At 43.5% G+C, this 24,496-nt stretch overlaps 4 protein-coding genes across 4 annotated transcripts; 3 read left to right on the top strand and 1 right to left on the bottom strand.

The window, feature by feature from the left end:
* Nucleotides 1–308: 308 nt before the first annotated feature.
* On the top strand, nucleotides 309–1,433 carry LOC109786752 (uncharacterized). Its single transcript, XM_020345313.4, has 2 exons — nucleotides 309–508; nucleotides 585–1,433. Exons 1-2 carry the CDS (start codon nucleotides 449–451, stop codon nucleotides 1,185–1,187), a joined length of 663 nt encoding a protein of 220 aa, XP_020200902.1. The 5' UTR covers nucleotides 309–448; the 3' UTR covers nucleotides 1,188–1,433.
* A 746-nt stretch (nucleotides 1,434–2,179) lies between these two features.
* LOC109786765 (uncharacterized) lies at nucleotides 2,180–6,758 on the bottom strand. The gene is made up of 6 exons (XM_020345325.4): nucleotides 6,538–6,758; nucleotides 5,627–5,710; nucleotides 4,083–4,267; nucleotides 3,773–3,970; nucleotides 2,782–2,841; nucleotides 2,180–2,695 (listed from the first exon to the last, which is right to left on the bottom strand). Exons 2-6 carry the CDS (start codon nucleotides 5,703–5,705, stop codon nucleotides 2,543–2,545), a joined length of 675 nt encoding a protein of 224 aa, XP_020200914.1. The 5' UTR covers nucleotides 5,706–5,710; nucleotides 6,538–6,758; the 3' UTR covers nucleotides 2,180–2,542.
* Nucleotides 6,759–11,840: 5,082 nt separating this feature from the next.
* LOC109786764 (uncharacterized) lies at nucleotides 11,841–16,892 on the top strand. The gene is made up of 10 exons (XM_020345324.3): nucleotides 11,841–12,100; nucleotides 12,209–12,334; nucleotides 12,450–12,537; nucleotides 12,943–13,028; nucleotides 13,109–13,300; nucleotides 14,867–15,057; nucleotides 15,744–15,902; nucleotides 15,989–16,069; nucleotides 16,171–16,225; nucleotides 16,299–16,892. Exons 1-10 carry the CDS (start codon nucleotides 11,990–11,992, stop codon nucleotides 16,488–16,490), a joined length of 1,281 nt encoding a protein of 426 aa, XP_020200913.1. The 5' UTR covers nucleotides 11,841–11,989; the 3' UTR covers nucleotides 16,491–16,892.
* Nucleotides 16,893–17,594: 702 nt separating this feature from the next.
* LOC109786763 (MAPK kinase substrate protein At1g80180) lies at nucleotides 17,595–18,452 on the top strand. The gene has a single exon (XM_020345322.4). The coding sequence runs from the start codon at nucleotides 17,824–17,826 to the stop codon at nucleotides 18,157–18,159; it is 336 nt and encodes a 111-aa protein (XP_020200911.1). The 5' UTR covers nucleotides 17,595–17,823; the 3' UTR covers nucleotides 18,160–18,452.
* Nucleotides 18,453–24,496: the final 6,044 nt, after the last annotated feature.

Consider the following 24,496-nt stretch of genomic DNA (forward strand, 5'->3'; position numbering starts at 1 on the left):
CTTCCAATTGTGGTAATGTAAGCATGGCATGTGCGCATAATTTTCTATCGAACTGGAGAATAGAGATGCAATGAGGCTGGGACACGTTGATCAGACAGAAGACTCCTACTTGGCCTTCGGCACCGGCATCCGCATGTGTTGGGTTGAATCAGCATGCAGCTCGTGATATGGGTGAGCGATCGAGCTTCGCGAAGGTACGGACGCGTCACACCGCGTGTCCTTTCTACGTGGCGGGCATCGACGTGCTCCGGCGAGCGACGTGTCCCGTAGCTGCAGCCTATATAAACGGCCCCGCTCTGCTCTAGGCCAGTCAGACACACAGCCGATCGAAACCAAGTTGAGCAACACCCAAAGTGATACTACTACAGATTATCTTGTTCTCTGACTGCTGATCCACTCTTGTCAGTTTGTTTGAGCCAGTTTAGCACTACTCCTTCCTACGTGGGAGATGGCATCCAACCAGGACCAGGCGAGCTTCCGCGCCGGCGAGGCCAAGGGCCACACCCAGGTACATACTTCTATCGACGGTCTCCATCGAGTGGCCGCGCGCGTGCGGCGTCTCTGAGTGATCGTGGTGTTTGCAGGAGAAGGCTGGACAGGTGATGGGCGCGGCCAAGGACAAGGCGTACGAGGCCAAGGACCGTGCGGCGGGCCTGGCGGGGCACGCGTCCGGGCAGGGGCAAGGCGCCACGGAGGCCACCAAGCACAAGGCCGGCGAGGCCACGGACAGGGCGTCCCAGACGGCGCAGGCGGCCAAGGACAGGGCTGCCGGGACGGCGCAGGCCGCCAAGGACAAGACCAACGAGACCGCCCAGGCGGCCAAGGACAAGGCGGCCGGGACGACGCAGGCGGCCGGGACGACGCAGGCGGCCAAGGACCGCACCGTCGAGGGCAAGGACCAGACCGGCAGCTTCCTCGGCGAGAAGACGGAGATGGCCAAGCAGAAGGCGGCCGAGACGGCGCAGTACACGCAGGACAGGACCTACGACGCGGCGCAGTACGCCAAGGAGTCCGCCGTCGCCGGCAAGGACAAGACCGGCAGCGTGCTCCAACAGGCCGGCGAGACGGTGGTGAACGCCGTGGTGGGCGCCAAGGACGCCGTGGCCAACACGCTGGGGATGGGCGGAGACAACAATACCAACACCACCAAGGACACCACCACCAAGAAGATCACCAGGGATCACTAGACTAGATGCATGCGCTCGCGCTTAATTTGCTTTCCTTTCCTTCTCTTGATACACATTTTACGTTCCAGTTTCATGATTTCCGGACAAACATCTTGTTGTAAACTCTGCTGCTCAGTGTCTTGGCCTCTTTTCGGTCCGTATGGATGTCTGACGGGAGATGTATCTTTGTGTTCGTCAGACTTCTCTTTTCAAGTTCTATTTTGCTGTAATAGTACTACTAATAAAGATCTATTTTGTTCCGATGAACTGGGTGAGCAGACATGTCTCATCCAAGAACGATGCAGTAGCGGCCACATCGAATCGAGTCATGCTCTCGATGATGTACCAATCTTATTATACATCTTGAGAATTTGTTCACTGACGGCAGGAATGAATTCAACGTCTTCAGATTTACCAACATATTGAGGGCTCATTTGGTTTGGAGGATTTTCATAGGGAAAACATAGGAACAAGGATTTCGGAGGAAAATTTTCTATATATGCATGAAACGCGTACATGAATTTCGTAGGAATGCTACTCATTTCTTGTGTTTTTAGGGAAACTACACATCCATTCAAAGCTCATTTTGCGCGTAGGAACGAGGCAAGTCAATTCCTTAAGATGGCAACTTGGCAAGTGTCATCCTATTAAATTCCTATACTACTCCTAATTCCTACGTTTCGATTTCCTCCAAAACCGAATGAGCCCTGAACTTTTTGCTGGAGCTGAACACTTTTTAGGCAAATTCCTTTCGTCCATGCACAAGAACATTGTCCTTCATCTGTTTTTCAAGCAGACTTATATGGTCTACATAAACCAGTGTTTTTGTATGCTCTGTTTCACCTACCATGGCTGAAGCATGCAACTCCAGGCTGATAGCCATTAAACCACTACTATTTAACTTCCTAAATCTATCAACATCTTATCAATTATAGAACACAGCAGAAAGAATCTAAAAGAAAAACACAACAGGAAGTGCCCCTATCAGAGTCATCAAAAGAAAGGGCCAGATCTGCATCATAAATAAAAGTCCACTGCACATAATTAATAACTTGTTTACATACAGATATGCTGTACACTTTAAGCTTACATTTTGCTTACGTTCCATGAACGATCATGCAGGAACAACTATCACAGGGCGTGCATGCTTTCCAGTGGAAATTTCATTTCACTTCTCTACAGGTACACAGCCAATGCTGTACTGTAATATATACACCGCTCGGAAATATGCAGGAAAATATTTTCTTTCTTACACGTACACCACCAATCTCTCATGTAAACATCACTGTGAGAGGTCGGAGAGCCGCCCAGACCTCACGAGTGTTCTTCATTAAATGACACACAATCGCCATGCGTGTTCAGTAGAGAAAAAGAGCTCATGCAGTAGACAGGCCTCTTAGGCCTCCTCCTCGAGGGCGAACAATCTTGCCTCCACAGACACGGATAGAATCGCAGAAATCTCTCTTCTTGAGAAACTTCTTGATATCTTCTAGTATGACCGGTGTGTTTTGGATTATCATCTTCTTGCACTGAATTACAATATGGTACGATTAAGAATGATACTACTAAAAATCGATACACTACAATTCAATAGAAGATATATTTAGATGCTTACCTTCTGTACGAAACTCTCTGTGTTGTTGCATCCTTTCAGAAGTATCTCGATTATCTTGAGCTGTCAAGACCAGATCAATGGCAGGTTTAGGTTTCCTCTTTTGGCTAGTCACTCACTTTACCACACAAAAGCTGTTAAGTAGATAGAGAGGCATCTGGGTACCAGTGCAAATATGAAAGAAAACTGGCATATTTATGTGCTGCATAAAAACAAAAAATACACCTAATCCAGCACTGGCAGTTCCCAGCCGATAGGACTTTTAAACCAGGTAGAAGCTCGACCAAGACTCATGTTCGTGAGTCTCGACTAGATTAGCAATCAGATATGGAACACCCTTGCTATCACCGGTTGCAAGTCAGCATTTGAAACCATAATCACCTACTCAACCCAACCCACCACTCCTTACAACTACACTAGTTAATTGTCTGATATGCCATGTAGGAAATAAATTGATCAGTGAAAATAACATGCAATTGGTCACTCCCTACCATGTTCCATAACATTTCGGCATTGCATTAGTCACTAGGTTGTTGGCTCTACTTGATGTCTGAATTCCAAACTGAAGATAACCTGGACAAACAACCTAGTACTTGGGGGTGTTCGACAAGATAGGCAACTATAGATAAACGATAAATCTTTCCCTGGTTTATGCTTGTACAAACAATCCCAATATGGACTGACTAGTAGTTTTCGTACTATAGAGCAGAGAGCTCCATCCTAGTGAGATAAACTACAGTATCAACATGGTGAATAATAGCAGAGAAATGAAGAGAAGAGTGACAAGGGTTGAGCTAAGTTATTCATTGCTATATCCTCTCCTAACATAAGAAAGATAAAGAAAGGGCTAATAAGCTCTTGAGAACTAGATTTCGACGTATACTCATACACCAAATGTAACTCGGGAGTTTCAGAACATAATGATTTAAATCAGCCGCAAAGGACATAGGAACGAACATAATAATTCAAAAGGAAGAAATCCTATAAAGAATACCTCCATCTCAGGGTCTTCAAGACCAGTACGAATCTCATCAACAACCTCATGGCAAAGGGTGCAAGCATGTTCATGTCCTGGGAGGCGAATGTATGTAACTTCCTCACAAAGACTTGCTGATACGCAAAATTCTTCAGGGCTTAGAGAATCAATTTGTGCGAAGAACAGTGCTGCATAATAATCAACCAACTTTGTACACTGCCATGTAAAAAATCAAGAGCACATTGAAATACGAAATGCTCGATTTAGAAATAGGTATGACTATTTAAGAAAGAGAGCATTTGATTTTACTTTTAAGTAAAAAAAATACCTCTAACTTAAGTGAATGAAATTTCAAACAAGCTTGGTGAAGAGTATCTATAATTTCGATCCGTGTCTCATTCTCCTTCAAATAGAAGAGGGTTTCTGCGGCAAACTGCTCACAAAGTTGGCATAGTTGTGGACTTCCCTTTGTTGTAAGTGATACCGTGTTCTCATTTAATCTCTTTTCAACAACTACAACACGATCAAATAAATAAGACATAAAAACTGATTAAAACAAGGATGAATATCCAAATATTTGAAAACAAAATTCAGAAAAATATTTGAAAACATAGACAACAAGCAAACAACAAAATTCTGAAAACAATAGTATGTAACAAGGTCATGCATATTACTCATATATTATACTACTGGTAGAAACTAGGGTTCTATCGGGTCTAGGCCGGAGGTTGTAGGGGAACGAGGGAGCTGGTCGTGGACGAACTCGCGGCCGCCGGCGGCTGGGCGCCGTCGTGCGCGAGGAGGCGGCGGCTGAGAGGGAGATGGCACAGGGGAGGAGGCGGCTAGGGTTAGGTCTCCCGGCTCCCTAAGGAAGCCGAGCAAATATGATTGCTTCTTGCTTAATTCCAAAACGGATCCTTACACGAGTTTATATAATCCTCCTACTAAGATAATTGGGCTAAGCCCCTAATAACGATAAGATAGACTGGGCCACAACTAACTGGGCTAAGCTCCTAATATGCCGGTCATAACAACTACACCCTAACCCCAAGAACCAGTGACACAAGTTTCAAAAAAAAAGAACCAGTGACACAAAAAAATCGGTTAAGTAGGTCTCCGGTGTGTAGAAGATTATCAGTAATCATCAACATGCTATGAGCCTGACTTTATCCTGACATAATTAACAAGATTGGAACATATAAAAGTATTTGAAGTAGTAATCAGTGACAATTGTCTGTTGGTGAGTCCACAAGTGGATATACAGAAATTAGAGGGGCCAGGGAAAATATAGGCATGGATTAGTTTCTTTACATAGAGATAAGAGAGATAAGGGATTTGGGAATAGAGATCCCTCCTCATTCAACTTTATATTGATGTTTGAATAAGTGGGATGCTCCTCACATTCAGAGGGCCTATGGCCAAATAAGACCACATGTGTGCACAGGACAAATAAACAAATATAAAACCTTATACCTTCCATTCTCCTTCCTGAGAAGTGGATGGTTTCCGAATTAATTTTCAAGCCTGGCGGGATACAGGTACTTCCACTAGACTTGGGTCCAGACCAGTTCGCAACCAAATGAATATAGTGATCATTTAGTTCCTAATTCTGGCTGGACCTCAAATATCCATGGAGGATAACATAATCCTTGCATCCCAAACAGGGCCTAACATAGCATCAACATGTGCATTATTTTGAATATCGATCCAGGAGTTCTAGTCACGATTTTTTGTGGTACCTTCAGTATATAATCTCGTATTACCATAATAAAAAGGAAATTCTACTCAGAAAAACAAAACAGCTGTTATAAAATAAATCTTGTATTGCTTGCTTACAACAGGATGCAGGATCGAGGTTAAACGGCCACATACCAGTATGGTCCAAGGCCAAGATTCTACTGCCCAAAAGGGCAACACCAGTGATGAACAAAGCAAAAACTCTTGAGCCCATTTTGTCTGTTAATAAAGGGATGGACAAGCAATTAAATATTTAAATGTAACAACTACAAAAGAGAGAAGTATATACATAATAACATCAAGATTTTGCTAATTGTTAAAGGAACATTTAAGGTTAACTGAGGTAAATCTACAGATAATTAATTTCCCTTCATATACAAATCTGAAAAAAGGTCTCAGCTCCATCTTCCTTCTTGTATGTATCGCATGCATACATTTTAGTTCCTTACAAAAAACATGTGTCTAGTCTAGAATGTGTACAACTTGAACCAAAACATTCCAACAGTTCAAAAGGAAAGCACTACATTAAATAAACGGAATATGGCTGTATGCTCCAAAATCCAGATAAGCTTTATGTGCTAGCTCGCCATCGCTGAGGCGCCAGCTGTTCCCCTTTCTGCATTCTTCTTAGAAGATACTCAGATTGCAGAGAAACTAACCCAACCCAGTGGTGTGGACAGACAGTAAAGTTAATCTGCAGAACTACTGGTGAGCAAAGGTGACATACAAACTCCTCAAATCCGTTTGAGAACAATTTTTTTTTGTATAAGTACTTCCCCTCAAGTTGGACTTAACATTAAGAACCAGGAATGACAATTCAATTACTACTATTTTCTTCAACTGCTATTATTGCCTTCAAAATAAATCAATCAGCTATGAGCCATAAAAAAATACCAGGCTTTTCTCCACGAATTTCACATGCATCCATCGGAAACACAAGCAAACAAGTGCTAATTGAAGATGTGGAGTTAGACTAGCAGCTGGCATGATATCGCAACCCCTGAATCGGATCTACTCTTAAACAGAGTGAAATTCTCAGCGTCTACCTTAAGTTCGGATGAGGATCTTGGGAGCGGAGGGCCGGGCGGGGCCGGGCGGGGCGTCGTGTGCGGACGGCCGAGCGCCGTCCGCGGCGGAGACAAGCGGGAGCGAGAAGAGCTAGGCAGAGGCAGGGAGAAGCTGTTTTTTTTTCCTTACGCGAGGGAGAAGATGTTTTGAGAACACCACGGCGTTGACTAGCTGGATTTGTTGCGGCCACTACTAGGCCAGTATTTTCTGATTTTCCATGCTTTAATTTAAACCCAAAAAAGATTGTACCGGCTCAGTTTTTCAAAGATGTTCATAGAGTGTGCGTGGGTGCGTTCATAGAAGCTAGTGTATGTATGTATGTATGAGCATTTGCGTCTGTATTGTGTTAAAAAAATCCAAAAGGTTAAAAATATATAGTGTTTATACTCTATGCTTTTAATTTTATAAAAAAGTAGTGTTTATATGTCCCATTTAACAAAAATATGTCATGCTTATTATTACAAAATTATTTCTACCATAAATGAAAAATGTTCATCGCATATAAAATGTTTACACGATACATGAAACTATTCAAATATGTACCATCTAAAGTACCTCATTTTCTTCCTAATTTTAGCCCCACTAGCTCCATACATATTTATGTGTGCCACTCATGTGAGGTTGTGGGTGGGCCCTTTACGCTCTTAGCCATAATATCACATCTGAGTATTGTGGGTGAGCCACACGACAGTCCCACCAACTCGGAGGCTGAAACACAAGACCTTGATGCTTCAGCGGTGGGTTCTCTTGCGCTGCCTATGATGGTTGCGTGATGAGGCCTACAACACCACCATTGCAATGTTGGTGTCCATAGCAGAGGATGGTTTCTTAACGGCATTAGTGTGATGGCGTTCTCGAGACAAAGCGTGAGAACAACTCCATCCCGCATGAGAGATAGACGGTGCTAGACACGAAGGAGAAAAGTGGCACATTGATACCGGGGGAGGGGGGGGGACAACAAAGCGTGATGGTTATGGACGCGATGGAGATTGAAGTACTTTTGTTTTCCTCAATTGATTATACATAGTGTGGTGAGTTATCTAAAGTACAATTAAGTGAAACAACCTATATGATTGCGGTGACACCATAACCTTGTGCTATCCTTCGAGGTGTTCTCTGGGTTGCTCATGGAGTCCCCAAGATGCAATCGGAGTAGTGCTGGACGCTGTCAGGAGCATGAGCCTACATGATGCAATGTATGTCGACGTTAGCGTCTCCTAGTCAACTTCTTCCAAGGTCTGTCCGAATTCTGTTGTCCAGTAGTCGAATTCCTCTAGGCACCAAGGTGCAGGGTACATTGATCTTGACTACCCTAAAGTCATGATCATGCTTTATGAGATGTCCACTTTGATTGTGACTTGGCTTTGATACCCTATCTCACATCTTCTCACAATTCATGGCTAGAGGATGGGCAAGGTGAGACATTTATTGTTGTAGTTGTGGTGTGGATAATAATCCTAAAGACATTGCATCAAGCTTTTTTCAGGAGAGATGCATTATAAAGGACGAGCTATAGGGAGTTCGTTTCCAAATTCAACATGTATTTAAAAGTTTTAAAAATATCAATCCTTTTCTGGAAATATATATACATGTTTTTCAATTATATATAAAGTTACATCATCAAATGCTATGCAGGCTACACAAAAAGGACAAATATCTTGCCTAAATACGACAAAGGAAAAGCCTATTTTAATCTATCTATTTGTCTTTTTTTTCATATAGCATGTGTGCTTATATGTTCATGAAATTTTGTACATGTATATACTACAAATATATGCTTATGTTATTTTTTTTTCAGATTTTTTGAGGTGTGGAAATATCTTTTTATGAAAAAAATAAAGGGCTTTGTGGCGCTCGGCCTCCATATCCACTTTCCGCATATTTTTTCTCGAAGAAAATCCAATACGCACCCAAGTACCCCATTTCACCTGCCGCTTCTGTCCAGCCCAGAAAGACTATCAAGCCCAGCCCAACCCAAACCCAACCCAAGCCCTGACATCGCACTCTCCGACTGAACTCAGATCTGCGCCCCGCCGCTGCAGCCGTGCCCCGTCACCGCCCCCTGCGCGCGCGTGCCGGCGCCGCACGCCGCCCCGCACCCGCGCCGCACGCCGCCCCACACCCGCGCCCGCCGCGGCATGCCCTGGCCGCTCGCGCCTGCAGCCAGCTCGCGGCCGGGCCCCGCCGCCGCCCCGCCATGGACTCGCCCCGTCTTTTCCGTCTCTGTTGGCTTGGGTGGAGAGAGAGGATGGTAGGTGGGCATGTGGGCCACGTGAGAGAGAAGAGGAGAGAGGATGACAGGCGGGCCAGGGTCACATGCAAAAGGGACAAGGCCGGACGAGGACGGCCCAGAAAGTGTCCGCTTGTGTCCGCTTTGGACGCAAACCCAGGTCAAACATGCGCCCAGGATGGGGCGAGACGGACAAGAAACAGACGCTTTTTACGGATGAGGTCGTGCGTTGGGCCGTCTCATGTGTCCGTTTAACCTCAAACGGACAGACCCAGACGATTTGGGGTCGTGCGGTGGAGTTGGCCTTAGCGTGATGGCGGACTCGAGGAAAAGCATGAGAACAACTCCATCCCGCATGAGAGATGGATTGTGTTAGACACAATGAAGAAAGTGGCGCGTTGATACAGATGAGGGTGATGGCAACAAATCACGATGGTTATGGAGGCGATGGCGATTGAAGTACTTTTATTTTTCTCAATTGATTATACATGGAGCGGTGAGTTTTCTAAAATACAACTTGTGAAACAATCTATACGATTGCGGTGACCCCATGAACTCGTGCTATCCTTCGAGGTGTTCGTCTAGGTTGCTCATGGAGTCTTCAAGGTGCAACCGGAGTAGCGTTGGACGCTGGCAGGAGCATGAGCCTACAGGGTATAATGTATGTCAACGTCAACGTCTCCTAGTCGACTTCTTCCCAGGTCCATCCCAATTCTACTGTCCACTAGTCGAATCCCTTTAGGCACTATGGCGGAGGGTACGTCGATCTTGACTACCCGGAAGTCATGATGGTGCTTTATGAGATGTCCACTTTGGGTGCGACTTGGGTTTGATACCCTATGTCATGTCTTCTCACGATTCATGGCTAGAGGGTGTGATAGAGAAGCCATTTATTGTTGTAGTTGTGGTGTGGATAATAATCTAAAAGACATTGCATCAAGCTTTTTTCAGTGGAGAGGCATTATAGAGGACGAGCTCTAGGGAGTTCGTTTCAAAAGAAATTCAATGTATATATAAAAGTTTTAAAAATATCAATCCTTTTTCTGAAAATACATATACATGTTTTTAAAGTATATGTAAAGTTTCATCGTATAATGCTATGCAGACTACACAAAAAAGACAAATATGTTGAACAAAGAGAAAAAAGCTATTTTAATCTATGTGTTTGTCTTTTTTTCATATCACATATGTGCTTCTATGTTCATGAAATTTGTACATGTATACACTACAAATATATGCTTTTTTTGAGTTGTTGATTGTTTTTCAGATAGCTAACCACTTATTCCAAGCGGTTACTACAAATATATGCTTATGTTTATATATATTTTTCAGATTTTTTGAGGTGTGGAAATAGTATTTTTTTCTGCAAAAAATGAAGGGCTCCGTGGAGCTCAGTCTCTCCGTATGCACCTTTCGGCTTTCGCACATTTTTCTCGAGAGAATCCAATGCCCCATTTCTCTTCTGCCGTTTCCGTCCAGCCCAGAAAGACCATGAAGCCCAACCCAACCCAACCCGAGCCCTGACACCGCACTCTCCGACCGAGCTCAGATCTGCTATTTTTTTTAAATAATACATTTGTTTTATTAATTTTCATAAATCTTACGCTAGATAAAAAAATTTCAAAAATAATACACCGGCCTAGTCGGCCCACAGCAGGCCGATTGGATTCCAGTCGGCCTACAGCTAGCCGGCTGGCCCCTGTCGGCCCACTATGGGCTGATTGCGTCCTGTCGGCCCACTGTGGGCCGATTGAAGCTAATTGGCTCGCCGTGGGCTAATTGTTTTTGCAAAAAAAGTAGGCATAAAAAATATATGTTTAAAAAATGTTAATCATGTAATTAAAAAATGTTAAACGTGTATAAAAAATGTTCCTGATGTATACAAAAAATGTACAATATATATGCAAAAAAGTTCACATAAAAAATATGTTTTAAAAAGTGTTAAGCATGTATTTAAAAATTGTTAAATGTGTGTATAAAAAATGTTCCTTATTTATACAAAAAATATAGAATGTGTATGAAAAAAATTTGACACCAAAAAAATATGTTTGAAAAATAAGTTTGAAAAGTTGACATTTTTTCAAATACATGATTGAAAATTGTTAAATGTGTGTATAAAAAATGTTTCTTATATATTCAAAAAATATAGAATGTGTATGAAAAAAAGTTAACACCAAAAAAATATGTTTAAAAAAAAGTTCCAGTTCCATACAAAAAGAGCAACCAATCATACTTAGGTCCGTGATGCCCCCATATCAGATCCGGAGCTGGAACATTTTTTATACACGTTTAACCTTTCATTCCAATACATGAAACATTTTTGTGTACTCGTTGAACATTTTTTCAAATACGTGATTAACATTTTTTTCAAACATATTTTTTGTGTCAACTTTCTTTCATACACATTCTATATTTTTTGTATAGATAAGGAACATTTTTCAAATACATGATTAACATTTTTTGCAAACATATTTTTTTGGTGTCAACTTTTTTTCATACACATTCTATATTTTTTGTATAGATAAGGAACATTTTTTATACACACATTTAACAATTTTTAAATACATGATTAACACTTTTTAAAACATATTTTTAGTCAACTTTTTTGCATATATATTGTACATTTTTTGTATACATCAGAAACATTTTTTATACACGTTTAACATTTTTTAATTACATGATTAACATTTCTTTAAACATATATTTTTTATGCCTACTTTTTTTCAAAAACAATTAGCCCACAACGAGCCAATTAGCTCCAGACCCAATCAGCCCACAGTGGGCCGATAGGGGCCAGTCGTCCAGGTGTAGGCCGACTGGAGTCCAATCGGCCTACTGTGGGCAATTTACCCTAATATTTATGAAAATTAATAAAAAATGTATTATTTAAAAAAAATTAGCCTCAGATCTGCGGGCGAGCACCATCCACAGAGTCCGCTGGCGCGGCCGCACACGAGCCGCGACCCGCCGACCCCACGCCGTAGTCTAGTGCCGGACAGCGCGTCGCCGGTCCCACCCGTCAGCGAAGCACACATCACAGGCCAAGCCAGCCGTCATCGACCGAGCCCACCCACTCCGACCGACCCCACAGCGAGCCCAGAAGAGGCGCAGCACAACACACTCCTCCGGCACCGAGCCACCCGCCCCGCCCCGCGCCCGACCCGAAACCCCAGCCGATCGGCGGCGGCCGGCCGGCGGAGATGTCGCTGACGGAGGTCAGGATCGGCGAGGAGGTGTGGCTCACCTGCCTCTCCCACGCGCTCACCACGGAGACCGAGGAGGTCATGGGCCTCCTCCTCGGCGACGTCGTGGTTCGCCCCCCTCCCCTCCCCTCCCACCTACCCGTTCCCCTCCCCTCCCCGCTCCTCCCCTCGCGAATGTCTGAGATCGCGCTGATTCCCCTCTCTCCCTGCCCGCAGCCCTCCAGCAGGGGCGGCTCCACGGCGGTCATATGGGGCGCGTCGCCGCAGATGAGGTGCGAGCGGAAGAAGGACCGCGTCGAGGTCAACCCCGAGCTGCTCGCCGCCGCGTCGGCGCAGGCCGAGATATCCTTTTTTCGACCTCCCCCAGTTAGTTCCTCGGTATTTGGCGTGTTTGCTGCTGCGTGGATTGCGTTGACAGTAGGGTTTTGGGGATGTTGGTCTTTAACTCTGCTAGCACGTAATGACGACCACCATCGGGAAGACGACCCGGGTGATCGGCTGGTACCACTCGCACCCGCATATCACTGTCCTGCCTTCCCACGTAGGTAAGCAAGCGACACGAATTCCCTCGCATTGGCGGTCTATTGTGTGCCCACTGCTCAGGGCTGTGTTTCACTATGCTCAAGTGCCTTCTGTTCTGGCAACCCTGTGGTATGCATTGATTTGTCACAAACCTGTGACGTGATGCTACATAGTTTTTGTCTATGCAGTTTGAGAATTTACTAGCAAGTTTTCCATATTTAGCTATGTAGCTTTGCTCCAGAATTTCCGGTATAGCACCAACCCTATACTGTCCTGAATACAAGGGTCTATTACTGGCTCCTAACCAATTGACGACAGCAAAATATAAATCTAGACAATTTGCTAGTGCATCTGCTTTTATGCTTTTCCTCTCTCTTATGAGATGGTGCCCATCTCAGTGAGGCTAAACTTTGCCATTTTTTCTCCAGATGTGCGTACCCAGGCTATGTTTCAGTTGCTAGATCCAGGCTTTGTTGGGCTGATATTTTCCTGTTTTAGTGAAGATGCTCAAAAGGTAGGAAAGAAGGTTACTTCCTATCTGGGACAATTATGCATGGTTTTGTCATGCTGAATCGTATTTTGATGTTGCCACAGGTTGGGAAAATCCAAGTGATTGCCTTCCAGTCACTTGATGGGACACAGAACACACAGCGTGCTATTGTTCCTGTTATTACCAATCCAGTCATTAACCCTGAACCATCTTGGGGTTCATCCGATAACTCATTAGCATTGATTGAGGGCATTGAACAGGACACTGGAGATTCTAGAGCTTCAAACGGAAGCAAGGTTTTTTTCTATACCGGATGTTGTGGTATTACAGCATTTAATTCCATGATGTCTTTCCATTTTGTCTGTGAGGGTGTGAGGGGTGTTGATTATCACTCTATCATCGTATTCTTCCCTACTGGATGGAGTATGTTTAAATCTGGCGCCTACTTTGCACAAGCCAGTGTAAGAAAAAGAGCATTTGAACTATGTTGCTATCGTTTTTGGATCAAGATAACTAAAAAAGAATGAATAAATTGAGCCTTTACTCTTTTGATTAGAATAGAGGTCACGGGAGAGAAGAGCATACTGCCATACTATAGAAGATATTCAGGAAAGCAAATCCATTTGTTATTTATGTTAATGGCCTAGGTGGCTGTCTTAGACTGGAAAGCTTGACTACATATTCACTAAATGTTAACCCTCAAAAGTGGGCACGTATATGATGTGAAGCATCTTTTGATTTCGCATCAAGAGTCCATGATGGACATAAAAAGAAGTCAAGCTATGCACCACCATCCGACCCAAGCAAATGGTTGAACAGTAAGTAGGCTAACGGAGTTTCCAGAAATGTGGGATAAATTGATCGCAATCGTCTATTTTTCCTTCAAAAAAATGTTCAGCACAATCTAAGTGTGCTAAATCTACCGCCGCGGGGGGGGGGGGGGGGGGGGGGGGTAACCAATTGTGCATTGTGATTATTGGATTGTAGACTTTGTGCCCTTGGCAAGTTCAACATGATGGTTGCTGGATGCTGAATCTCTAAAATTCTAGTGGTTCGAGTACTTCTTATGAGCTGAAATAATGGGTCAACTATTTAACAATGTGTTTTGGCGAGAAAAGATAGAAAGCGTGAACTATGACAACTATTTCATTGGGTATTAGTATATATAAATGATGCTGGACAGGTGGAGAGGAACCAGTAAGTAACATGTCATATGAAACAATTTTGTAATAAAGAAATTTCAGGATAATTTCAGAATTTTTCATTGAAGTCGCAGCAGTTAATTAATGTGTAGCTGGTCTTGGAAGCAAGCGAATATGAAACAACCTAGTAGAGACATTATGTTCAGGGAGCTTCTGTCTTGATGAATTATTTAATTGTATAGATATGGTATTTAGCTTCTGATGATAAAACTGACACCTGCTGATCAGCAAAACCCCATAATTTCCTCAACGTTTGTGCTCAGAAGCTTCAGTTTGATGCTTTCTGACTTGAATGTGCAGGTCTAGATATATTGCAACCAAATGATAGAGTAGATATCTGTACTAATGTTTTTGTAAACGTGGTAACAAACTGACGGATAGATGAGAAATTCAGAACAATGAAGCACACTTAACTGTTTCTACGTTTTGTTTGGACGAGCCCATCCCCTGATTTATCAGTTGGGAGCATACTTTGTCTCTGTTGTTAATTGCTTATGTAAAAGTTGCCTGGTTTATGCTGCTCCATTGAATTTGTGTAGCTTCTAAGTACCAATCCAGGGTAACTTGTGCTAGGAGCCATAGATAATCAGTGCACTATTCTGTGGGTCTGTACTTACCAGTACATTTTCAAATTATTTATGCATGTACTTATGTTTCTAGGTCTGGGGAAGGTCTCAGGATATGGATCTGTATTCTCCTTTGGACACAAATCATTCGGCAAGACTACCAATAGAAAACGCTATTGTTCCTTTCGAACCTGATAACAGTGCTGGACCCTCTGTTGATCAAGATGGTTCAGATCTGTCCCCAAGCATACAGGAGGCTTTGCACCGGTCAACCATGGACATAAGGTATATGAATTTCCTGCACAAATCTTTTATTTTATAGCGAACTGTATATATAGTTTCCAGAAATGTTAAGCACTGTATGTTAGCCTTTACTCTTTTTTTGCCCTTGAGAACTCTTTCAGCAGTTCAAAATATTTTCGGACAAGATATGTCATCTGAACCTAGGAGTTCTTCCTGGAATGTCTGTCTATCAGCTAGTATGATGGCATATTAACATCTTTCTCATGGTGCTACAGTCACATACTCCCGGGTTCCATGTTAAAACAAACTAATGGCTATATACCTTAGTAGTATTAAACAAAGCTATATGGCTTATCTTTCGAGTTTTCCAATGCCATCTAATCACTTTGGCAATGTTCTTTTATGAGTAACGCAATATTAACGCCTAAAATATTACCAACCAGGCTTTGTTGTCTTTAGGATGATGAGATTTGTCTGGAATTCTTTAGGATTTTGAACTAAGCGTAATGGACTTGGATCGAATTCTCATATTTAAAGAGTCCTTTAGTGTTGTTCTAAGCCTCTTCTCCTGTACAATTTTGTTGTGATTTACAGTTACAATCATCATGACATGAACATCCTATGACTTGTCTTTCATCATTCTTCATGCCATGCGGACCTGTCAAGTGCAGGATGCTGTGCTTTAACATGACGGTATTAGTTTCTAATTTACAGTTTGTTGCTGATAGTGGTGCAGAGTATAAAAGGAAGGAGGTGCCACTTAAAGTATTCCCTACAAGGCATCTGCTAAAGCTGGACACTACGTTGAGTTCTTACTGTGATATGCAACGTGTCCTGTTTGAAGAGGAACAATCAGCATATAACCAAGCTATGCTTCAGAATATTTGGTAATTCAAGTTCCTTAATGGAAAATGTAATATCAGGATGCTTGGTCTCACCATAAAGGCTGCACTTGTTTTGTTTGTTTGTGCAGTGATGGGAAGATGCACCCACTTACATCTATGCACCATACCTCCACATACAATGCTTCTCTATGCAAACTGATGGAATACTGGTGAGAGCAAAATCTTCTTTTTCTTCTTCTGCTTATCCAAATACAGCGACTGCTCATAGTGTGTAATCGGCTGCTAACATATTGTGCTTGTGCTGTCTTAGCTTGACCCCAGCCATAACTGTGCTTGAGGACCGTGTGAAAGAAAACGAACTTCGGGTGAGTGGACTAGATTTCGTATGGCGCTGTTCGGTCGTTCCAGGACTAATGGCTATTTGCTCATTGCAAACAGTTAGCTATGCTAGTGGAGGAGGCTAAACAACTGGAGGCCGAGCAGAGCACGAAAACTGGCTCTCCTCGCCGTGCGATGCCCGGAGGGACTACCAGTGGCATCACTTCGCCAAGGGGCCAGGACAAGTACCCTTCCGGCAGACAAGGGGGCCCTATAAGCCCTAGCAGCAGCGGCCGGAGGAAGGCTCCTTGAATCCGACCTTGCTCGCCATTCTGTGATGATGGATAGTCCGATTCTCGGCCCTGCCTGATGCTTTCTGGAACCCCAAACCTGTCCCTTCGCGCGAGGGGTGAAGTCGCAATGCAAATGTACATACCCATCTCCTTTCAGCGCCTGGCCCGCCGTCCTTCTGTGGAAGTAACCAACCAACAGTGGTTCCCTTTTGCTTTGTGTTGTCCTTGCGCCAAATCCTTTTGCCTGGTTGCGCTGAGCTTGTAATGTGTACTCACTGGCGCGACGAGTCTCGGGCAGTGGTTGCGCTGAGCTTGTAATGTGTACTCACTGGCGCGACGAGTCTCGGGCAGGCTTTCTAGTTGGAAAAAACTCTTGTACCAATCCTGTTGTCGAAATGTTCAGGGAAGCCTCGCTTGCCTAGGTGCTCTCGCCCTGCGGTGATCTCTAATGTTAACAGCCGTGCAAGGACGATGGGACTCGGACCAGCCCCGGAGGCCGTCCGGCAGCGGCGACAACTTGTCCCACTCTAACTGCTTCACTGTTTTGGAGCTTTTCGTAACGAAAGTGAGATATTTGGAAGCAACATGACAAGGGCCATACAACCACTCCAACTGTTGCTGGATGGAGGCGTGATGTGCAGTCCCGCGTCTGTACACGAACGATCGACCTGGACACACAACCAAACCACGCGCCGGAGCCGACAAAGGTTCGCATCGAAGCCACGCCGGATCGTCGCGTCGCTGTAGCAGTTGGGAGCCGTGTCGTACGGGCTCACCAAGGTACGCAAAGCCCGTGAAGCCGTACACGCCACCCTCCCGCCCGACGAGCCGCTGCGACGCGAACGTTCCGGCTGGACTCGGCGGCATGGGAAACCGCGGCGAAGTCGCCCCCTCCGGCCGTTGCGCGTCCTTGTTTGAATTGAACCATTCGTCGCCGCGTGCTGTCAGCCTGTCACTGACGGAAACGGAAGGGCCTGGGCGCGAGTTGCTGCTTGAATATGAACGAGTGATCGCAGGCTGACAGCGACGGGTGAACAGAGTAGATTATCACCATGGCATGCATGAACCGGCGGCCATATCCTATCCGTTTGGGTTTTCATCCCTCCCGGGGTCAGAGTCAGACCTACGTCCACATCCCTTTCGGTTTCCCCTCCCGCTCCATAAATTTCCTCCCGATCGTTTCCTGCCCGCGTTGATTGCGTCGGCGCCCCAGCGTACGCGCACGCCAAGTTTTACCACCACGGCCGGGCTCGCCACACGCGACGCGTAGACACAGGCACGGGCAGGCAGGCAGGCGCAGCTCCTCTTCTCCTGCAGCGCGCGCGCCACAAGGAAAGGAAGGGCGGCGAGCGATGGCGGGGCTGCAGCGGTCGAGCGGCACGTTCCGGCGGTCGGGCTCGTCGGGGATGGTGTGGGACGGCGACAGCCACCTGTCCGGGGAGATCAAGCCCGTGCGCGTCGAGCGGAGCCGCTCCACGGGCCACGCCGGGTACCGGGCGTCCGCCGGCCGCGTCTCGCCCGCGCTCGACCCGCCCTCGCCGCGCGTCGCCGTCTGCGGCTTCTGCGCCTTCTTCCGCGGCGGCAAGGCAAAGGCGGCGAAGAAGGGCAACGACGGCAAGGCGGCCAAGTCCAAGGCTCGAACGGCCGCCGGTTCACCGAGACCAAAGGCGAGGCGAGCCAGTGGCTGATTCATCTGTACATCCCCACAGCACGTACGTATATATATGTAAATCTCGGTAGTTTCTTCCCTTCTCTTGCGTTACTGATTGTACACATGTATATAGAGTAGTAAGTGCGCGGATTTAGTACGGTCGATGTATAGAGGGTAGCGTAGAACCGTGAGCCTCCATGGATGATCCCTCTTTTTGCGAGAGCGGGTCTCATCATCACTTGATTGTACAGTGTCCTCGTTCATTTTGCTATGTGACCAGATATTTGTAGGACGGCAGGATTACTGGCAGTAGAACTATTGCTACTTAAACGTGCTGTGTGTATTCTGTTCTGTGCTTTTCCATCTTCCAGTGTAGCAGCAACCTACGCAATTGTTTTTCTTTTTCTTTTATAGATAGATCAGTAGGCTTCAGTGCTTCACAGATCTATCTAACGGCACTGCTCAAGCTCCCCACCAGCTATGTTCAGAGACAAGTCTGCTCATTTCTGCAATCTGAAATCATGGGCGTTTTCTTTCTTGCTGGGCATTGGGAAAAAGGCCAATCATCTCATACTTTTCTCCGCCGCTTTCTTTGACACGAAAGCATCCGTGCTCGCTGCTGCAAACTGAATTACAAGGTTTAATCTTATCGCTGGGGCGAATAGTTCAAGGAGAAACAGAAAAATACGCGATGTGCAATCCAGCAAATTTCGTCACCGCCAGCTCGGACATGTATGTTTAATTGTGCAGTCGTGTTAAAGAGATGATCCTCAGGGTACCCTTTGACCCCGACTAGCTCAACGAAATGAAGTAGATCTTCGAATTTAACCTAACTTTGAAATTTTCAAACCATCAGTTATTTTGCTGCTGGGCTGAGAGAGCCACGGTCTAGCTTTGCCCCAACTAAGCTCCACCACTGCATGGATTAGAGGTGGTGGTGGGTTGCATCGCTACGAACAGCGTGGTGACGTGAACACTAGTACTGGTGTTGAGCCACCGCAAAGTTGCACCGGTTCTACATTTATATTACTTCCTCTGTTTATTTTTATAAGACGTTTTGGCAATTCAGATAACACCCAAAACAATTCAATGTCAGCTGTCCAAAACGTCTTATAAAAAAAAGTACTACTAATGGCTGAAGCGCGCCCCATCGTGCGCATTAGGAAATACTACCTCCGTTCCAAAATATATGACGTTTTGGTAGGCTTTGCCACCTTTCTAGCCACCATCCAAAACCTTATGTGCAAACAAAAAAGAGAGAAAAAGTGGCATTACAAGAAATAAAAAATGCCACCTTTCTAGTCCCTCAATAGTAAAAATGCCATCCTCTTTAATATTAGACGGCCATCCCGACAATGATAAAAAATGTCATCCTATTACTACTAAAAACGCTCTTATTAATAAGCTGCCATCCTAACAATGATAAAAAAATGCCATCCTATTACTACTAAAAATGACATGCTCTTATTAATAAATTGTCATCCTCACAATGATAAAAATGCCATCCTATTACTACCAAAACTGCCATGCTCTTATTAATAAACTGACATGCTCACAATGACAAAAATGTCATCCTATTACTACTAAAAATGTCATGCTCTTATTAATAAACTGCCATGCCACTATAACCAAAAATGCCATCCTCTCAATATTAAAAATCACATCCTGTAAATAAAAAATGCCATCCGCTCAATAATAAACATGCCATCATATTATTAATAAAATTACCAACCTCTTATTATTAAAACTACCATGCCACTAAAACTAATAATGCCATCTCTTAATAATAAAAATGCCATTCTTAATAATGAAAAAGGTCATCTCTTAATAATGAAAACACCATGTACAAAAACAATATCGACTTGTGAAAAAAATGTTTAAAATTCCATGTGACATAGATTGAAAATTTATAAAACCGTCATGCCATTTTTCTTAGCAAAGCTGCCATGTACCTAATCGTAGAACACATATAATTCCATCATGGTGAACAACAAAAATGCCATCCTCTCAATATTAAAAATGACATCATGTTAATAAAAAATGCCATCCTCTCAACAATAAACATGCCATCATATTATTAATAAAATTACCAACATCTTATTATTAAACTACCACGCCATTAAAACTAAAAATGCCATCTCTTAATAATAAAAATACCATTCTTAATAATGAAAAAGGCCATCTCTTAATAATTAAAAATACCATGTACAAAAACGAACTTGACTTGTGAACAAAAAAATGTTTAAAATGCCATGCCATGTGACATAGATCAAAATTTTGTTATAGAAAAGAATGTAACAACTCTTCTATGGAAACCAAAAAATTAAGGTTTTTTGTTTGATGAGCATGCAGGGCCTCGGCTGCCATGCTAGCCGCGACAGGCGCCGGTACACAGCACATGTCCACGAGTGGGAGCTATGGAAGTGGGTACATTTTCCCTTTTCTATGTCCGCTTGTTTGTCTTGGATCTTGTTCGTTTGTCGTGCGTGACGTAGCTAGGATTCTATACCGTCATGGGCTCGGATTGTCAGTCCGTGGCCCAATGGTCGTGTGTGTGCGTGCAACGCTCAAACCTTGTTTTCTTTGACATACATGGCAGACTGGCCGCGGGCAACAACCGTCGCTTGTCGGGATGCTCCGCGTGCATGGACATCCAGAAGGAGTTTCTGACGGAGACATGACGTTAATGAGACCAGTACAACAAATTGGCCAAGGAGGACGGGCCCTCGCCCAGGAGGTCGCAAAAACACGGAGAGAGTCGGCGTAAGATTCCATGTCCATCTACATTGTTTCTTCATTTTGTTTTGGTGCATTGTGGTTGCCATGCTAAGGACATCTACGATCGGAGCCCCATATATTCGCCAAATCGTCCATGAGGTCTGCCTGGTCACTGCCAAGACAGAAAAAAGCCACACAACCAGACCTCATATACTCGGCCCAAATGTCCGGACTGACCGTCACCCTCAATACCCAGCCCATATGTGAGACGGATATGGCGACGCCTGGATGCGCCCACCACGTCAGATTGACATGTATGTGGCTTTTGGATGGACGTGTATGCTAGTTGCTTTTTTGAAAGCGATTCAACAAAGTTATGTTCAAAATTTGTATGCTTGTTTCATATTATTTTCTGATGCCTAGAACCCGAGAATCCATGGCTGTGGGGGATCATACAAAATCTAATTGGTTTTGACATTTTAGGGACAAGGACGTTTGGAGCATTAAACAACTTAAATTATATTTTGTACTAAACTCGTATTTTTATCGCTAAATTTTTACATACAAAATTTTAATTTTTTAACTTCATTAGAATGGTTAACCACATGAAAATGGTGCTAAATAATAATCACATTGTTCTTTGTTATATAGTTATAATGTATATAATTAAAAATATATACTTATATTGTGCTAACAATTATATTGTATTTTGTCTCAAAAGTTATGTATTTGTTTTCTCTTGAAACAAATCATATTAAATGCAAACAACTCAATCAAAGGGACTGAACCCATAACTTCTTAAACTGGTTTTGACATGACAATGACATGGATTGTGTGTGTGTGTCTATATATAACATTATATTTCTCTACAAAGATATATTGAAATCATCAATATTTTCTTCATTCGACGAACTTGCAGTTTTCTTTGTCCTCTTTGCAAGTGCTTTTCCTTCGTGACTTTGCAGCACTAGAAGAGGCAAAGGCGACTTTCTTCAAGCTACCTCCCTTTGATGCAGAGGCACGTGACGTGGTTTAGCACCGCGTCGGTATTTTCCCCAAAGAGGAAGGGATGATGCAGCACAACTATGGTAAGTATTTTCCTCAGTTATGAAACCAAGGCTATCAATCCAGTAAGAGAACCAAGCAACAATATGTAAACGGTACCTGCAAACAAAGAACAAATACTTGCAATCCGACGCGTAAGAGGGGTTGTCAATCCCTCTACGGTAAAAAGATAGATTAAATTGTATGAGATTGGATAAATAGATCTAGCAAGAACACAAAATAAAATAAGTAAAAGAAAAGTGCTGCAAGGTATTTTTGGGTTTTTGGAATGATAGATCTGAAAACAATATGATAAAGATAGACCCGGGGGCCGTAGATTTCACTAGTGGCTTCTCTCGAGAAAATAGCATACGGTGGGTAAACAAATTACTGTCGGACACTTGATAGAAGAACAAATAATTATGACGATATCCAAGGTAATGATCATGTACATAGGTATCACGTCCAAGATTAGTAGACCGACTCCTGCCTGCATCTACTACTATTACTCCGCACATCGACCGCTATCCAGCATGCATCTACTGTATTAAGTTTATGGAGAAACAGAGTAATGTAATAAGAGCGATGACATAATGTATGTAGGAATAGACCCCATCTTTTTATCCTTAATAGCAACGATACATACGTGCCTCGCTACCCCTTCTGTCACTGGGTGAGGACACCGCAAGATCAAACCCATCACAAAGCACCTCTTCCCATTGCAAGAAAAATCGATCTAGTTGGCCTAACTAAACCAAATATTCGGAGAAGAAATACGAGGCTATAACAATCATGCATATAAGAGATCAAAGAAAACTCAAATAATATTCATGGATAGATCTGATCATAAACTCGAACTTCATCGGATCCGAACAAATACACCGCAAAAAGTCATTACATCAAATAGATCTCCAAGAACATCAAGGAGAACATTGTATTGAGAATCAAAAAGAGAGAACAAACCATCTAGCTACTGCCTACGGACCCGTAGGTCTATGGTGAACTACTCATGCATCATCGGAGGAGCACCAATGAGGATGATGAACCCCTCCGTGATCGTGTTCCCCTCTAGCAGAGTGCCGAAATAGGGCTCTAGATTAGATCTCGTGGTTCTTGAACTTGCGGCGGCTGGAATTGTATTTCGGTCGCTCCCCTAGGGTTTCTGGAATATCTGAGTATTTATAGAGCTGAGAGGCGGTGGAGGAGACCCATGGCCTCCCCCTAGGTGCTTCCTTGGCTCCCAAGTCGTTTTCTGGTCCCAAAAAAAATCTTGAAAAAGTTTCGTGGCATTTGGACTTCGTTTGGTACCGACATTCCGTGAAGTAAAAAACAAGCAAAAAATAGCAACTGGCACTGGGCACTATGTCAATAGTTTAGTCCCAAAAAATGATATAAAGTTGCTATAAAATGAATGTAAAACATCCAAGAATGATAATATAACAGCATGGAAGAATAAAAAATTATAGATACGTTGGAGATGTATCAGCATCCCCAAGCTTAATTCCTGTTTGTCCTCGAGTAGGTAAATGATAAAAACAGAATTTTTGATGTGGAATGCTACCTAACATGTTCATCACATATTCTTTTTCTTTTGTAGCATGGACATATGGACTTTTAGATGGTTCAAAGCAATAGCTATATTTGACACGAAGACTCCAATACTCAAGCATATCAACAAGCAACCATGTCTTTCAAAATATCAACACTAAAGAATGTTATCCCTAGCCCATCATGCTCAATCATTGATCCACTCACAAAACACACTCGAATATTAGCTACATCCAATGCACAGGTATGATCATAGTGCTCCCTAGTTGGTGCTTTATAAGAGAAGATGGAGACTCAAGTAAAAATAAAAATATGCATAAAGTAAATAGATAGGCCCTTCGCAGAGGGAAACCGAGATTTGTAGAGGTGCCAGAGCTCAAAGCAAAAACTGAGAGATATTTTTTTTGAGATGCATGCTTTTCCTGTCAACGAAAATGACCGAGTAGTTCCCACTACTTTGCATGCTAGATACATCATTGGCGGTTCCAAAACATAAAATAAAGTTTATTCCTTTTTCCACCATTCTTTCACAATCCATGGCTAGCCATATCCACGGGTGCCTTCCATACCAGCACTTCCCCAGGAATTTATTATTTGACAACATAAAGTAATTTTTTTCAATTCAGGTCTGGGCATCCCTATTACCGCCGCACTCTCATGCAATGACAAGGGAATAAATGCTCATCTTGAGAATAACACATCTAGCATGGAAAAAGATTGGCCACCCCCTGCCGCTTCATGAGCGGTACGGGCACACAAAAAGGAAATTCATTTGGAAAATTAGAGTTGGCACATACAAATTTAATTAGAACGACATGGAAATACCGCATATAGGTAGGTATGGTGGACTCATATGGCATAAATGGTTTAAAGATTTTGGATGTACAAGTAGTATTCCCACTTAGTGCAAATGGAGGCTAGCAAATAGATTGAGAAGCAACCAACCAAGAAACAAAAATTCTCATAAATGAGCATTAAGCATAACTAACACCAAATAATGCACCACAAGTAGGATGTAATTTCATTGCATAACTATTGACTTTCGTGCTTGCATAGGGAATCAC

The sequence above is a fragment of the Aegilops tauschii genome, chromosome 1 (assembly GCF_002575655.3).
Source record: "Aegilops tauschii subsp. strangulata cultivar AL8/78 chromosome 1, Aet v6.0, whole genome shotgun sequence".
Classification (NCBI taxonomy): Eukaryota; Viridiplantae; Streptophyta; class Magnoliopsida; order Poales; family Poaceae; genus Aegilops; species Aegilops tauschii.